At 39.5% G+C, this 18,287-nt stretch overlaps 1 protein-coding gene across 1 annotated transcript in view; it reads right to left on the reverse strand.

Moving 5' to 3' along the window:
* The window catches only part of LOC139605874 (matrix-remodeling-associated protein 5), a 28,893-nt gene extending 13,291 nt beyond the window's left edge, over nucleotides 1–15,602 (reverse strand). The window contains exons 1-6 of the mRNA XM_071457734.1: nucleotides 15,020–15,602; nucleotides 7,229–7,354; nucleotides 6,481–6,617; nucleotides 1,864–1,993; nucleotides 904–1,142; nucleotides 500–651 (exon numbers count right to left, since the gene is read on the reverse strand). Of these exons, the coding sequence (XP_071313835.1) occupies nucleotides 500–651; nucleotides 904–1,142; nucleotides 1,864–1,993; nucleotides 6,481–6,617; nucleotides 7,229–7,315 (745 nt within the window). The 5' untranslated portion in view covers nucleotides 7,316–7,354; nucleotides 15,020–15,602. The remainder of the gene's footprint in view (nucleotides 1–499; nucleotides 652–903; nucleotides 1,143–1,863; nucleotides 1,994–6,480; nucleotides 6,618–7,228; nucleotides 7,355–15,019) is intronic.
* Nucleotides 15,603–18,287: the final 2,685 nt, after the last annotated feature.

The raw sequence follows: 18,287 nt of genomic DNA on the forward strand, positions 1-18,287 counted from the left end.
AATAGAGCATGGATATTGAATTCACATTCACCAGGTAGACAGAAACAAGACTCCAAATGAATGATAATATGGCTCCATAACTCCTGGATGTGTTAATAAGTACCTATTACCTACCAAGATCGCTATACGCCTGTATATTGGTATGCTGAAAAGGCAAGGATTGTTTCTGCTGATGCCAAGTGACCAAAAAACAAGACACAGTTGCTCTATACAATAATTTCTAGTATTTTTTTTACGTGTTATGTCAAAGGGGTTGTTTATAGTCACAAACCCACAGGGAATGATCAACTAACTTAATACCCAGCCACATTAGGCAGCTGTTATTCGTCTTTAAGGAGCTTCTGATTAACCAACCGTTCTGTGGCTCCCCTCATATGAATCTTCACATAGTCATTAATTTACTATTACTATCCTTACTTCCTCACAGTAAGGAGTATCAAATCTCATAAAGTTCTAATGTGAGAAAATAATTTTAGAGAATTCCTTCATGTGTCCTTACCCTCATGATTTGAACTCCATTCAACCAACCAGTGAAGTTGACAGTCACAGGTCCAGGGATTACCATGAAGAGAGAGAAGCTCGAGCCTGGGAGCAGTCTTCAGTGCTGCGGCAGGGAGCTGCTCCAATAGATTGTCTGACAGGTGTAAGTGTCTGAGACAAAAACATTATATGATCTTCTTAATTTATTGGTCTGCAGGATGACAGGGGAATGGGGCCTATTCTTGCATGTAGTGTGCAGAATTGCAGTGAAACAGTTTCATCAGGCAATTTGGGGTCTCTACCAGACCTACATTTGTCTAAATCAAAGGCAACCGAATTCAATTACCTTAATTATTTTAAAAAAGGTTATTTTAATTTTCCATAAATAAGACAAATTTTCACACATATTGTTTTGTTTCTTACTTGAGTCCAGAGGTCCAAAAACTTCCTAGTACTGACACTGTTATGAAGGTATGAGGGTGGATCTCTTTGAGGAGGTTCCCCTCCAGCTGCAGGAGTTTTAGGGAGGTCAGGCCAGAGAAGGAGTACGGCTCTATAAAGTCTATAAGGTTATGGTCCAGATGGAGACGGATCAAACCAACAAGACCCTCAAACAGACCAGGGTTCACTGATGTTAGCTTGTTGTAACTCAGCTTCAAGATCTGGAAACAAAAGAATTTGTGTTATACTCACATTTATTGAATATCTGTTTTGAGCAATTATTAAATTAGGAGAAGGATTAAAACTGAAAACCACAACCTTCATATACAATTATCTTAAACAAAAATATCAAAGGAAAAAAGCATCCCATCCTAATTTTTTGAGATTAGGGTTCTTTGGAGACTACTGTTCCTCCAAAAATTCAAGGACGCAACCCAACCCAAACAGAGTCTTGGATGTTCCAGTGCCTCGTTTTCAATTCTGATATATTGGCATTGATCTTTGGTCTGTTTAAAATGCAAATTTAGGTCTGATTGGACCCATCTGGATCCAATAAGACTCAATGTATTTTTAGTCAAGCAATCAAAGTGCAACTAATTACTGGCTTAAACGTGGTTTAGGAAGGGGAGACTGGATTTGGCTTGGATTTGCACATACACGGGGTGTTCTTCAGCTGTTAGCCAGTCCCATTGTGACTCACTTCTTCTGTATATGCTTTTACACATATCATTTCCACTTTGTTGTGTGTATCTCCAAAGAAGAAAATAATGTCATATTTGGGAAAAAGAAACAGAGGTAATATATGAAACGGCTCCCATGTTTTTTCTCCACCTTTACCCATGCAAGCTAGTAAAGTTTTAGAGGACACATTTAGATTAGTTAAACATTGGTACTGTGGTTAAGATACTTGGACATGCACAATTTCACACATTGAAACAGTACCTGTAGTGATCTTAGGCTGTAAAACGCCCCAAAGTGGACTGTGTTAATGTCATTGCCATGCAACATGAGCATTTCCAGTTGCCGTAGTGACCTGAATTCTGACCCCTCCACCTCCGTCAGGCTGTTGTAACTGTTAGAAAAGAGAAAATAAACAGGACCAGTTACAAGGTTGAAAGAGTAACATAGGGTCATCATGACCTTTCAAATGAAGGGGAAAAGATAGCTGGAAGGAATGATGAATATAAAGAAGTAAAATGTGATGACTGACAGACCTCAGTCAATCTAAGAGCCCCCAATGATTTCTTCATTCTTAAAAGTTCACCACATGCAGGGCATAGAAAACACAGCCTTCTTATATGGCACCAGTGTACAGTAGGCATATGTTTAAAAATGTAGTACAGACAGGGTTTTTTATTATATTAGTTTTACACTCTTGCAAACTGCATCAACATAACACTTAAAAGCAGCAGGGGTCCGTGTGAATGGGCACTGGTAATTTTAACAGCACAATTATGACTGCAGTCGAAATACAAACAGTTAGTGGAAAACCTCTCTTGGAGTTTTCAGGTTTCAACAGACATGCCTTAAAGAGTCAATCTGATTGCCAAGTACAGTATAGAACAGTAGATGCTGGAGCCAAACACATTATTCATCAAAGGAAAAGAGTCTACAACAGAGGACATGGTCTGTTGGCTGGGACTGACGGTGCTTTACAGATGACAGTCAGTCAGGCCTTCCAACAGCAGGAATCAGCAGAGTATTGTAACAGAGTCTACAGTCCTGTAGTGAGTTCCCGAACTTTAAGACACGCAACATTCCCAGGGTGTAGTTATCCCTACCCAATTGAACACATATGGGATATACTGGAGTTTGCGTTTTTTCACTGCCATCAATAAAACAGCCAGCTCACAATATATCATTTAGTGGTCACTTTCATCCAGTGTGTCTTTTGGTGCCATGAATCCATATATTTTTAGTGTAGGTTTCCCCAGTGGGAACTCAACTGTGAACCCTGGCAGTGTTCATGCTTTGCTCTTATACCATAACGAAAGCTGCTGCATTCCACCCATGTGCAGGGGTTCAAGGCACTCGCGTAAATTTCAAGGCAGATTGAAGCTACAGTGAACTCATTAAGACACTTTTGATTTGTATTTAGTTTAGCATCTAAATCCAGGACTTTCACTCCCCTGACAACAATAATTTTCAGGGTAATATGAATAAATTGGCTATTATATAGAATTTTTTATGCCCATGCATGGATAATGGTCCATACTAACACTGGACAATGTGACAGAGTAGACTTGCCAACTAAAGGGATCGGTTTGCTTGAAATAAGTGAAACTAATAATCATGTTTGTCAATTTGAATCTTTTGGAAAGTTACAAAAATGGAAGTTAGGGCTGTAAATAACTATTATTTACATAATCCATTAATCTGAAAGACAAGGTAAAGCAAAGGTAAATCAAATATTTGGCATTTCTGCTTCAAAAGTGATAGGTGGGGGCGGTGTTTAGCTCAGTTGGTAGAGCACCCGCCCCATGTGTTGAGGCTATAGTCCTCACTGCAGACGGCCCTCTCCTGCGTGTCATTCCCCCTCTCTCTGCCTCCCCATTTCCTGTCTCTCTTGACTGCCCTATCCAATAAAGGCATGAAAAAGCAAAAAAAAAAAAAAAAAAAAAAAAAAAAGTGACAGGTGATTAACTGCTTATCAAAATAGTTGATGATCAGTTTTCTGTTAACTAATCATTCAGTCAATCAGCTCTTTGTTGACTCTTTGTTGGGTTGGGAAGAGGTTTCAGATGAGGTTACGCAATGCCACAATCACTTGGTTTCGTTCATTGTGGGGCCCTGAGGCCTCAAGTTACAACTGAACTTTTCTGTGTAGATTGTAAGGTTCAGGACTGCCCAATTACACTTGAACCAAACTTGTAATCAGAAATGCACCCCTAATTAGACAGTCTTGGTATCTTGTAATCTGTTGTGATTAGGGATCTTGGAACGCAAGCCAAGCTATTTGATTTCAGCTTTATTCAGATAGATGTTTCTGTGCTCCTTTTCATAATTCATCATTATTGTACCACATTTGAGCACATGCAGAAATCATTAAAATCCTACTGAAGCTTCACTGTCACTATGCCAAGCTTTCTAAGTTGGCTATATGTCAACACTCATCACAACAATAAATCCTTGTGTTTCTGGGATTGTTCCACGTAGGTGGTCCATACCATCCTCTGTGTCACTGATTAATCGACACAACAGTTCCTTTGAAAGTGGACAGGAACTTGCATTTATTAGAGCAGTTTCCTTTTGAATTCAAATATCACTGCTCTAAACCCAAACTAAAGGAAAACAGGCCCCAGAGTGTAAATACGATGTTCCAAACATGCCTGGTGTGAACATATACCAAGAGCTTTGCATTAGAGATAAATCCCCCTGGACTGCTCCCCAGTTAGCCGGGTGGTCTCATGTTTAGAAAGTTAGCTCCCTAAAGGTTTGGTTACTCTCCAAATGTCTGCTCTACTTCTGAAGAAACTAAAACAGACTGCAACATCAGTGTGTTCGTTTTTTGCAAATGACTGTTTGCTAAGCCTCGGCGGGGGTGGGGGGTGGGGTGGGGGGTTGAAACATTGGTCCTCATTTCTGATAGAGGTAGAAAAGCTATCCTCTAATTTCTAATTGACATTTGCCAACTGAAATAACAACTATCACAGGTAGCTTTTGTCAGTTAAATAAGCTAACATTAGCCTCTTAATTTAGTTCAAAACGCTATAATCAACTGGTTTTAAATATTTTCACCTGACAATGGTGGAAATATTGGCCAGAATGAGAATTCTGTAAAAGTGAGTCAAATATGAACTTGATATCCACGAGATGTAATCCCAGGATCTTCTGTATCGTCAGCAGTTTGTGATAAAGAAAACAAAGAAACAATAATGTTCTTGTACTGTTCTGTTGAGCTTGTTAGTATGAGGAAATCTAATACAGTTTGGTTGCTAAGCTTACGTACTTGCACATACAAGACAGTGGTTAGATTTATGCCTTACGGGTCATATTTTCACCACCGAGTTTGGCTAATATGATGTTTTTTGGGTTTTTTTTGTTTTTTTGTTTTGGTAACAAGTTTGGCTGGGGTTGCTGGAAAAATTCCCAAATTTAATAAAAAACAGAACAGACTGTAGATAGTATGCTAATTAGCTGGACATGCTAACATTAATGGTTTTCTTTAGAGCAGACAAACACAGTGTTTATTCATTCATTCAGTCCTTGCACTGATGAGGCTAAGAAAAGACACCATCCTCCATACTCTTTAGATATGGAGTCAGAGGTTAGGTTTAAGCTGATTCCATGTCTCTGGCTTCCTCCAGTTTATCTCTCACTTAATGTTGCTGCCATGTGAAAACCATACAGTCATTTTGTTTGCTTTTTCATGCAATCACTGTCATATATTATATTCCTTACATCTGTTTATGTTTGCTGTATTGTTTTGAGGCTTTCCCACCATGCAATATGTCTTCATAATGATTCAAGTCAGAGCCATGAAACAAAGGTCAGAAAGCTCTTGTTGTAGGTATCCATTACTTAATTCAATTTGACCTTAAGTGGGTGGTGTAATTTAATATGAATATCACACTTTCTGTGATCCCTGCAGTGTAATGCTGGTTGTATAATCCATCATATGCATTTTATTTTGGTTAAAGGTATTATTTGGACTGATATCTGTTCCCACAGTACGACAAACATATGGAGACAGTTTATCTCCTGTGGACTGAACTAAAGCATAGCTTTTGTGACCATTTACTTAATGAAATGCTTCATCACATCAAAGCATTATAACCAGTTGTAAAGAGCTGAGCAGCTACACTAAGCACAAATATAATGCACCTGAAACGCAGCGATAGCTGTTCCCACAATAGAGTCTCACATGCAAATGGGAAACCTGGTGTGAACAACAGTGTAACTCTGGACTCTGCTTGCCAAGTAGTTTCTTATACACAAAACAGAGGCTGGGCTATTTCCCTGCTGTGCTGGAGGGCAGTGAAAGCTCCATCCACAATACAAAGACCCACATGGAAGTGATTAGGAGATTTATTCCCACTGGAGTCAGTTCAGTACCACGTGCTACATGCTGGTGCTAAGGCCTTATCCTGTGGGTTTAAAGCAGGTTGACTCAAATTAAATGCACAATAGGCTACGTATAGATTATCTCGCTGATGAGACTGTTCTCTTTGGTATGAAACAGGTTTCTTTCGTTCTTAAGGCAGGTTGACATAATACACCGATGGCAAGCAGCAATATGTTTTCATTATCCCACCTCTTGAGGCAAGAGTGTAATTGCTCGACCAGATCCGTGTTATTAAACAGTGTTTTGAAAGAGCAGTCAAGAGGCTATCTGACTAACCAAAAACCGCTTGCCTCAGTGTTTTGGTGTGTGAGTTATTTGAGACAGTGTGGGTAATATGTTAGTTAAAGAAAACATTTCTCTGACAAATTAACTACACCGCATTCCACACTATTTCCTGTAGTGTGTTTAGTTTTCTTCCCCTTGGGCTGGCATTGACAGCAGTGTCTCTGTGCTTCTGTGTGGATGTATGTTTGTGCATTGTAATTGAGTCTTACCCCAGGTTGAGCCTCTCTGTGTCTTTAGGAAAGGTTTTCGGTATTGTGGTGAGGTGTCTGAACGTACAGTGGACCTCTTTAACGCCTGGACAGCTACAAGTCCGTGGGCAAGATGGGGCGGCATAGACAGGGGAGATCTACAAGGGCGGAGAGAAGGTGTGAAGGAGGACACAGCCGACAGAATGAGAGAAAAATGTGAAAGAGAAATTCAGAAAAGATAAGATAAAAGAATGAGAGGCAAACAGATAAGTTCAGACCTGTGTAGTAACTGACAGTTTGGAAAGAAATCAATACCAAGTGAAATAAATAGACTTGAGGCTATTATGAAATAGACCAGGTGTATTGAAATCGTGCCCTCCTGTGCCAAATTCCATCATTTTTAAAGTTGATTTATGCATCTGAGAGCCAATACTTATCTTAAATTCAAGATTGTCTCAGATTGGAGGAAAGAAAAAACATATACTTTATTCATATATCAATCATTATGTTGTGTTTTTCTCTCTATGTCAGCCACATAACTTCAGCAATCTTCATTATGGCTATGGCCTTTGACTGGAAACTGGGTGGTGTCCTAATGATTCGACTCCATCAACACAACAACATTTTCACGTTGTCTTCACAGTCAGCAAAACTCTGCTAAGATTGACTGTCACATTGTAAGTGAGTTTTATCAGTCAAGCTTTGATGATTTAAGCAACCAATCACTGGCTTCTGTAAAAAGTTGAGAGCTTCTGCAAAGAAGGTTTACCGTTTGCCACAGCAGTGATAAGAAGAGCAGGGGAAACCACGCTGCAGCCAACCTGCAGAGGATCTTGGCGCACCACCACAGCGCCATGACTGGATGGCTGTGTGACCGCTCACGCCATTAATACACCTGGAGGAAGGGATGAAGTGACTTAGATGCACAGATGGATATCAAAACAAGCTAAACAATATGAACTGAATAAAGATTTATCTAGCGCTGTTGTAGAGGATCAATATTGCTGTTGATTAATGTTTACTACAGATAAGAAGTGACCCCTATGGTGACTTGAGCAAGCTGTACCCTCACTGCATACTATACCAGTCCCTGCAGCTGTGAACAGGATAAGTAATTGAAAGCATCAGTAGATGGATGGTGCAATGTGCAGAATTATATTTTATATAACATATATAATATAATACTGCATTAATAAATGAATACATCAATTTTCACGTTCAACAACTGACCACTAATTCTTGTGACAAAAAAATTATACACCTGCATGAACTTAATTTTTTTGGCCACTTGGAGGCAGCACAATCAAGCTGTGAACACAACACATACATATTATCTTTTAAAGTTTATATGGCAAACATGTTAGGAAACATTTGCTTACATCCAGCAGCTATGACACAACATTTAAATTCATATGTTCTGGTCTCCAACAACTCCTGGGGGACATATTTGGCTGTTGAGCTGCTGAATGCTCCACTTTATTCACTAGCTAATGGCTAAGTTTGTCTGTCTGCTGTTTGGTGCCAGGCAGGTAGTATACCTGAGCAGTTTTATTAAACAATTACCTGCTATAGCTGAGAACACCACTGGTGAGAGTGGTAACACTGAGTCAAAGCAGAAAACTTGTGGGAAAAACAGAAAACAGTGAGCAAAAAGAGGCGAAAGATTGACATAGAACTGAATTCTTAACACATTCATCACTACAAGAAAAATCCCTTTCACATTACGTGTAGTCATTTGATCCCTTCTTAATATGAAACTATTGAAAAGCTGTATCCTTGTTTTTAAGGTAGTTTTCTATTGTGAACAAACGGATGCTAATAAAATGTAATTCTAAAAGTGTTACTTGTGGTCTGTGTTGGTTGGTTGTTTGGGTGACTATTCAAACTGAAGCAAGTTGTTTGATGTTAATTTTCCTCTGTTACAGTTATTCTGTGAGTAACATCTTTAGACAGCTGTTTACTTTTACTTCTAAAAATAAGCCACCTTTATCCTTATGCACCCACACACATCTATTCACCCATTTTTCATGGTTTGACTTCTGACACCTAATGAGTTATTGGAAAGGCCACAACTAAGTCACTTTGACTAGACATCATAACAGAGAAAATTACCATAATGACTTGCAAAGTGCACCGTATTAATAAACATTTTACACAAGTCCAAGCTGGTACACCCTCATTAGATTAACAAATTAAGAAAAATAAAGAAAAGTCACATGACAGCAGTTTATAGCCTGAGAGAGAAAATTAGAGCTGTGAGAAAAATCCCAACTGAGTAAGCTGACAACTGTAGCAGCTGATTTAATACCAAACTATTTGCCCTCAAGGTTGATAAAACACATCGGCAAGGTTTGAGCACTCGTTTATATCCTGACTGTCTTCACTACACCTTTCCTTGGAGAACTCAGTGGAGTGTAAATCCTCTTTAATCCAACATAATCATGCTAAAAAACTAGGAATATATGTATATTTGTAGACTAACAATAGACACATCATCTGTTGGTGTTGTGGATTAATGTCTCAAAGTCAAACTATGTTAGATCAAGCGAATACTGGAATTGAAAAGATTTCAATACAGTTCAGTACAATAGAGAGTTGAGTGGAAAATAACCATTTAACACCGGCAGTTGTGGTTTGTTACAGTGCCAGGTGGTTTGGCAGTCATTATGTTGGTTTAAATGTTAACATGCTCCTTTAAGGGTATTAGTACATACCAATTACATTCAGCCACGCTCACTGAAACACACCTTCACACACACACATATACCGATCTGACCAAAAAGAGAGAACTAAGTGGAAGAAAAATAAGAGACGCATTCACAGGTAGAACCGAACAACACATATTTGAAGTCATCAGAGGCCAGTTTGGGGTTTCTGCTTTCCATTTCTGCCCCTGTGTTTTCCCCTGAGAGGGAGGATAATTCACCTAACAGCTGTGCGTGCATATGTGTGTGTCATGTGTGTGACAGGAAGACAGGAGGAAAGTGCCCCTCAGTGACCTAAATCATGATGTGTGATCATTATTTCAATAACAGTGTGATAATTGTGGTCTCTCTATCTCTCTCTGTCTCTCTCTCTGACACACACACACACACACACACAAAGTATGGACTTCCTGATCTGACAAACACATTAACCTACATAGACGTCAGGTCAGGCTCACTGACGGTTTCAGTGGTGACAGTTGAGATCAAATGATAGTTTCCTGCAGAAAGATTATCTTCAAATTGTAACAAGTGACAGCTGGTGAGAATCACACTCTCGATGTCAAGAAAATCCTGTCTCTTTAGTGCTAAGGTCCACATGGTTGAAGCCACCCACCAACTTTTCAATATCACACTTTCACCACTGTGATGAGTGTGACGGTGACTGAATCCCACCCTCCTCTGTTTCACATTATTGTCTGGTACAGCCACACTAGCAGCTCTGTGAGGCTGCAGCGGTGCTCTGAGCTAAATACAAAACACACTAATGTTTAGCAGGTGTGATGTCTACCATGTTCAACATCCTGGCTTAGCATGCCAGAATGCTAACATTTGCTAACCAGCGCTAAACACAAAGTATAGCTGAGGATGATGAGAATGTCATTAGTTTTGCAGGTATTTAGGCATAAGCTACAGTAATACACGAATTAATATTTTGACCATGAAAAGTTAAGGACTCACCAGAGTAATCAGAGTTATCCATGAATGAGAAATGAATGTACAAAAATCATGGCAGTCTATCATGAGATTTTTCAACCTGGACGAAAGCGGGGAACTGACTGACCAGCAGACATTTCCACTAGCATGGCTATAAATAAACTCAAGGTCCACTCCCTCGCGTTCTCTTTATCAGCAGATTGCTTTAAGAAGCAGTTGAAATCTTTAAATTTAAAAAAAAAATTGTGGGACCTAAACCTGCATTAACTGATTTGGCCACTTGGGTGCAGTGGAAACAAGCTGTAGACACAACAGTGAAATTAACTTTGAAGTTGACAGAGTGAGTTTGTTAGCTAAAAGTTGTTTGTGTTAAATGCTGAACAGAAAAGGAGCAATATTAGCGTTATTCTTGAGCCCTCTTTCTGTCCACCTGACAATTGTATCTCTGGCTTTGTAGCTCTGTTTTTTTTGTCAGGAGAAAATATTGGACTGGTTAGCTGCTAGCTAAATGTTAGCTAGCAGCTAACCTCTTTGTCCCTTGTTCGTGCTGTAACGTCTTTCAGAGCACACGGTCACTGTAAACGGACCTGTCACCTGTCCAGCATGGCGCTGTTCAGTCACAAACACAGCAGCTACACCATCTGCAGACAGTGTGCCGTGTTCAGGTGCCCACACAAGTTTTCAACAACATACATTCACTGACCGAAGCATCTAACATGGAGGCACCATTTTACCAGTCCGCACATCAGCCAGCATATTCTGCTGTTGGTGTGGAGCAGGGGGGAGGATTGTAGAGTTTTGCTGAGAATAGCTGCCTATGCTGCTGCTATGAAACTCTGAGACTGAACCAAAGCAGCGACGATAAAACCAAAACAATTGGCTTAAAGTAGCACAGAGTGGGGTGGTTATTACCTGTGGGTGGGTCACTACACACCTTGTTAATACAAAAATGTTTATTATAGCAGCTTTAGGTTAAGTTTATTTAGATAAAAACCCATTTAGGCTACACAGTCAAGAATGTGCATTAACTAACACTACAGTAATTATTGAAAGAAATCCTCTCCTGTCCACAGGGAGGTCAAAGGTCAGGGTCAACTATAAAACAGAAGCTCTGGAGCTGTTTGAAATTCTTTGCTGTGGTCAAGTATATTCCAGCAGGAGAGACTCTTCTCTGCAGCACAAGAGCTTGAACCTGTGCCCTCAGGTCTCTAATGACTTTTCCACCTTGTGGGTAAGATAATAAAAACTTGTGCTTAACATTTTTAAAAAGCCAGCATCTGACATTGGTCACAGGATATACCACACCTACAGCTCACACTGAATACACCAGATTGTCCATGTTAGTTAAAGTGTCCATTCTATATTGTAAATATATGTTGAAAGGACACTGGGTACAGTTTATTAGGTGTTACACACGGGCGTTTAGTGACCCCACCCCAGAATACGACTCAGGTAAGACCTACACCTGTTGCGGCAGCAGCTTCTACATTGATTTTACAGAGCTATAAAGGTGTCAGTTCAATCTCAGCCTCCGGTGTCAAGGGCTATTATGATCACAGGTGAAAGCTAGTTCCCCACTCCTGCAGTCTCTCTCTGATGGCTTTACCAGCTCTCCTGCGTTTGCACAGCAGAGACAGAGAGAGGATAGAAAGGAGGGGAGAAGATAAAAACAGAGGAGAGAGGAGGCAATGCCAGGAAAGGAAAGGAAAGGAAAGGAAAGGAAAGGAAAGGAAAGGATGATAAGAAGAGGGGATAGCAAAAAGAAAAAAGAAGTGAAAACAGATGAGGAGAGATGAGAAGATGAGAAGAGGATTTTCTTGTACTATGAAATGACTTAGTGCCCCTGCCAGACTCTTACCTGACAGAGATAAAGTGCTGTACTTCCACCAAAAGAGCCAGAGCCCTACACTGTCCGACGTCCTGCTTATGGAAATCATATGTTCACTGGCACATAGTGGTTTCGTCTCAGTCCTGCCAAAATACATTCATCATGCCTTTGTTTCTTTCTATATGGTTTTGCCTTCTTTCCATCTTATAATACCCACAATACTATGCAAACAGCCAAAGTCATGCTGTCACAAACAATAAATTAAAGAAAAAATAATACAATGAATGAAGCATTACTTACTGTAGTAAAGAACATAAAAAGTTTTAAGTTTTATATTTATTATTTGGTAAAAAATCAATTATGTTCAAATCAGTAAAGCTGATGTGGAAGTTTTATTTGAGAAGAAGGCTATGAGTGTCAATTCTCATAAGTATCTCTTGCTGGGAACACACTGCCTGCGCTGCGTTGTGGCTGCGTTGTGGCTGCGTTGCTGACCTGCTGTGGCTTGCATATGTGTTTGTGTTCACACCAGCTGCGTGTCTGCTGTGTCGCTGCTACTGCCAGCTCTATCTGTCTACATAGAATTTGCAGGCTACTCCAATGTTGGATTTATTTTTATTATAAATAAATATCTGATTTATTTTTTGACAGAAAATATCTGTAAAATGCCAGTGTCTCCACATACAGCTGCTAAAATCGTCACTTTTTTTTTTTTTTCCAAGTCTGTGACATATTCAGATATTGAAACTTTAGTGACAGGTTTCATGTATTGTTTCTGGTATGATGTCAGTATGACTATCAACAGGTCTTTTCTCTGTCTATTTTTGCTGGGAAGTACACACATCATGTGTGAAAAATAGGTGAGACACCAAATCTCAAGATGATGCGACGCAGCCGCGAGGCATGAGACACGTCTCATGCAGGCAGTGTGACTGCTCCAACCAATCAGCACGGGTGCCGAAATGCAAACCAAGATGTTCCAGAGCTTCCATGCAGACGCTACACATCCAGTGTGTTCCCGGCCTTACAGTGTTATCTCAATTCAATGGTCACAGAAATGAAAAACAAATAAACGTAGAGCCCAGAGGCCTACAATGGAGCTAAATTGCCATAGTGTGTTAACGTTATTTATCATTTCTGATAAACTCAGCAGCACTTTGTTTAACTCCAGTCATTCATGAAAATCCATAGACACAGCCAAACGCTCTAAATGAAATAACTCACAGTCATACGTGCAAAGCAAGTAGTTTTCAGGAGAACTGACTGAGTTCTGGGTTCAAAATGGGATGGCCCATAGCACAATGATGCCGGTAAATATGTTATGCTAACCTTTGGTTATAAATATCCAAAACTTCAGCAATAAAACCCAAAGGCCAATTAATGTTTTCCAAGGCTCCACGTGAGGTAAGTTTAGTCATTTGCACAAGTCTGTGAGGGTCCATGCCTCGGACCTTTGCATGCAGCCAAACGACTCTTGATTGAGATGCAAAGTTTGGTGTCTAAAGTCAATCATTTAAAACTGATTAAAAGCCAAAGTTAAACATGGTGTATTCCTTTAAGAATATCTGAGTAAGTACAGCTTAATGTCAAAAGCATGACGCTGCCTGCCAGCCAAGACACAGCCGCTCTATTCAAGATAACACATGTCAAGAAAGGACTACATTATGATTCCCACATGTTTTCCATGCAAGTCTGTAATATCATGTGCTGCCCATATATCCTCATTCAGAAATCTCTTTAAACTTCATTCATCATGTGTGACTATCAAATACCAACCCGGTCGACAAAGATTATTTAGCATGTTAAACAGATTGACAAACATATATTTTGACATTTTATTAAGCTATTCACATTTGGTTTATGGTAATTTATTTAAATTTATTACATAGTGACATAACTTTTTCATCATTTTTAGAGACTTGAGGGTAAATTGAATCCACCTTGGCTTTAGAAATCTTTCTAATTTATAGGTGTTATAAAATGTGTCGGTCATGTGGGCTGAAAATATGGAAATTGTTTTTTTTGTTTTTTTGTTTTGTGTGTGTGTCACAGAGGAAAGTGTTGCACTTACACAGAATATATGGAATAAAAAACAAAATCCTTTGACTGGATGTTAATTGATCACTTTAACTATTCTCATGGGCAGATTCTTTTCAGATTTCCCTTCCAAGTATTGAAATAGGCTCAGGTGTCTTTCAGACAAACTTAAAATGCTTTAAGCAAAGTCTTGCAAACTTTCTTATGCCTCCTGCTCAATATCACTGAAAGCTGGTCCTCTTTAGTCATTACGACAAAGCTGTGTGTGGCTATTAAATTGCTGAGCGTATTTATATTCAGCGTCTGTTTGCCTGAAGTGCTCACTGGTAGCAATATGATTGAAATGCATTTTTGCCAAAAGGACCCAGGTATAGTAAACAAACCTCCCAAGCAACAGGCTGTTTTTGCCAGAGCTTGCACACAGTATGTAGTGTATAAATATTTGTAATTTCAGATGCTCTTTGAACACAATCACATGGTAATTTAAAAAATATATATTTTTTTTTTATTTTTTAGTGGGTGGTGTCAGAAGAGCACAAAACCTGTTTGACATGAGCTCTGTTTCAGTTTTCCTAATAGCTCTGCGCAGAAAAATCAATTAGCAGATGAATTAGAGCGACGTGACCACATCTGTCGCAACATGACATTGAGTATGAAATCAGATTTCAAAGTCAGATGGTTTTCTTTAATGTTGAAAGAAAAATATGGCTCTTAAACTGTCACTCTGCAGCCTTTTGACACATATTAGACAACTATAAGTTATTGAACTGACAGTTTTAAATGAATAAAATTTGTTACCAGACATAATTTACACTTCTGTCAGGTAAGCCCAAAACCCTGACACTCAGCTCATGCAAACTTTTAGGCTGTTGCATCAACATGTGAAGAGAATTTTTAAATGACAATCTCCATATTCAAACCGTAGTTCTCTACAGAAAACAATTTACTTAAACTAACAAACTTAATGCAAACAACAGCCTCTGTTAAAGTCACTTTAAAGTTACATCTGGGACCATTTAACAAGTTCTCATTGTAAAAACCACAAGAGACTCACCTGGAAATTCCTGCAGAAGGGGGGAAAATAAACAGTGGAAGTACAAAATAGACCTCAAAAACAAGTCCTTTAGTTTTCACTGCAGGCTGGAAAGTCAGGGTTTTACAAGAAAAACAGGCATAAAAAGTATCCAGTTGATGTTTTGGTCCTGTGGATGTTTGCTGACTTGTAAAGCTGACGAGGTCCGGGGGTCTGTGAAAGAGAGAGGGGATGGAGTGTGTGTGGATTGGTTTGACCCTCCGTTGGTCCTCAAGGCATCTGGATTTCAGATTAACTTCTCTCTCGTCTCCTTCTGTAACTGTGTGGTCAGGAATGCAGCTTCTCCATCCCCTTTTACACCTACGCTCCTTCCTTCACCTCCATTCATCTCCTCTCCCACTCTCTCCCTCGCCCTGCTTTACCTATGCCAGGCTCTCCCTCCCAAATGGTGGAAACATTATCACCGTCCTTTCCTTTTCACTGTTTTCTTTCTTTCTCACTCCTTTGTGTGTTGTTCCTTTTTACCTCCTCTCTGTCTCTCTCTTTTCTCTCTCCGCCTGTTTTTCTCTTTACATGCTTTCACCTTTCCAATCCCTCCTCCTCCCCTCTTTTCTTCCTCCTGAGGTATATTACAGTTTCTGAATACAGATTATACAATTATAGTAATCCGTCCATAGATGTCGAGCCTGTGCCGGCGGCTACACACTCTGACACGAACATTGCAAAAGTTGGCAGGCTGTCAGTATTATTCATGTGATCTCCCTGAATCAAATTTGCAGTGATTCAAACAGGCTTTAACAGTCTAACTGTCCTTTAAGCCCTGGTATTGTACTTAATACCTGCAGTGGTGAAACACTGTGGCTCCACACTCTGGCTGTGTTGCTATAGAAGTTTATGTGATTGAAGACAGTTTCTTTCATGTAGAAATGTAAAGTTTGGGCTTTTCAGCACATGAATGGTGACTGGTTGAGCTGAACAGGGGTCTCAGACATCCAGTGCATTTTGACTGTGTAATAGGCTTCATTTTGTTGGTACCATTTGGAAACACTTAAGTCACTGACCTGCTCATTTGTTGCCCAAGTGGAGCTCTAAACAAATCTATATGAATAGGCTTTGTGTAACAGAGCTCTTTTGTTAATGTCTCCACCCCGAGTTTTCTTTAGTTTACATCAGTCAGGGCAGAAAGAGATGCAGCCACTGTGTTTGGTCTACAAGCCAAAGCTTGTAAAATATTTAGCAAAAGCCTGTTCATACACCTGTAGCATTTTTTTTGTTTGTTCTTTTGTGTTTGTTCCGAGTTCCACCTCCATACTGGAAGACAAATTACTTTACTCTTAGTTAATAAGTAGTTTTGAATAATAATAATTTCCTCATAATAAAGAAAAGAAAAACAAGCCTCCACCAAAGAACAGTTTAAGTATGTCAGTTATTTCATGTGATCCATCAGTTTATCACCACCCTTCTGCCAAGCTGCATATGTCTTGTACTTGTCATTGGTTTGTTCAATTAATGTTTCCACTGGATAATGTTGCTTTTTATGGTAGGATGAAATATAAAAGTTAGGTTATTCTCGATGTTTGGGTTTACACATTTTGAATCATCAGTCTGCATGTTGAATTCTGCTTGTATATTCTTTCTACGTTCTTTGAGCCAGTGCAACTGAAGGTCAAACATACAAAGATATGAGTTAATGATTCTTTGTCACCATTACAACAGGAGTTAACTAGAATAACTGCCTCGCCGTTGAATGCCTACACAACTCAGACTAGTTTGAGGTTACATCTCTGTTTATCCAGAGTCATATAAAATATTAACCATTTGTGTGAAATCTTGTCATAATTGCTGTGTGAAGTCTTTAGTAATGGCTAAAAAGTGTTTTGTGAGGTCCTTGAGTCCAAGTCCCGTCAAGGCATTACTGAGATATCCACAAGAATGGGATGGAAGGATGTATGGACGGATGGATGGACAACCCGAAAACAGCTCCAGTGTCAAAAGCAACCCTCTTGTTTTCCTTCTATTTCTATCACCATCTATCAGCAAGTCATCACTTTCCAATACTGAGTCATTGTAGCGTCCAGGCTGCCCTGAAGAAATAGCACTGAGGGCGTATTATAACCTCTTGTACTGTAAATTCAACAACGGCTGAAGCTCTTGGCAAGACTGGTAGCAAACAGCTGTGAACGCGAATGTTGCTATGTAGCAATAGCAAAACATTGAAATAGCTCCTTTAAATCAAACTTGTGTTTGACAAACATTATAGAGGAGGCATTTATACCAAAAGATGGATCACCATGTTTAGATGAAAAAAATTATGTAACTTTACATTAAATGATGTTGCATCAGATATTAGATTGACTACATTCGTTCATTCATTCATTCTTTTCTAATCCTCTTGTCTCAAACAGGAGACAACTGTACTTTTACATCACTCAGCACTTTCTCACTGCACTTTTCCCGGTATCCACTGTACATGTATACACACACACACACACACACACACACACACACACACACACACACACACACACACACACATACAAATACAAACTTCAGTCATCAGCTTATCATGGTGATGACAGTGCCTGGTGCCATCCCCATGGGCCAAGTCTCGCTGGCATTCTTGTGCCACCTTCTTTTTCTTACACACACCTGCATACACAAAAAACCACGAATGTACACATATACAAGTGGGTCACTATAAGGAATAACAAACTTTACATCCTGTTTTGACAGGCTTCTTTCCTCCCTTCTTGTAATGTATTTTTTTCAAGTGTGTGCGTGTGTGTGTGTGTGTGTGTGTGTGTGTGTGTGTGCACGCACATGCATTTTGGAGCAGTGTGTGCATGTTGATGTACGTGAACATTTCTATGGCTCATTGATCTTCGAGATTTAAATCTCCTGCTCTCTCTGTTGGTGGCTCATGTGCCAAATGGCAGAATAGTGACGAGTCCCTGAGCAGCCTGGTTAACACGTCAAACAGATCAGTCTAAATCCTGAGCAGATTAAATGGATGAACTATTGGAGCTACTTAATTAACTCCAGATCCTTATGAGACATCATCATTATATCATGTTGGTTTATTCATCTGTTCACCAGCCAACAACAGATTGACATTTACACTGTACAAGGCAACGTGACTTTGGTTTAACCACCACTACAGTGTTTCCCAGAACAGTTTTCTGTTTTGACCTCTCGAGTATTAAACTTAAAAATCCACAATCATATGTGTTAAATACCTCTAACTGGTTTTGTTGAGTGCATGTTGATGCAGCCACTCTACTGTTTCCTG

Source organism: Trachinotus anak, unplaced genomic scaffold (genome assembly GCF_046630095.1).
Source record: "Trachinotus anak isolate AG129_WGS33_773 ecotype Australia unplaced genomic scaffold, CSIRO_AGI_Tana_v1 ptg000021l, whole genome shotgun sequence".
NCBI lineage: Eukaryota > Metazoa > Chordata > Actinopteri > Carangiformes > Carangidae > Trachinotus > Trachinotus anak.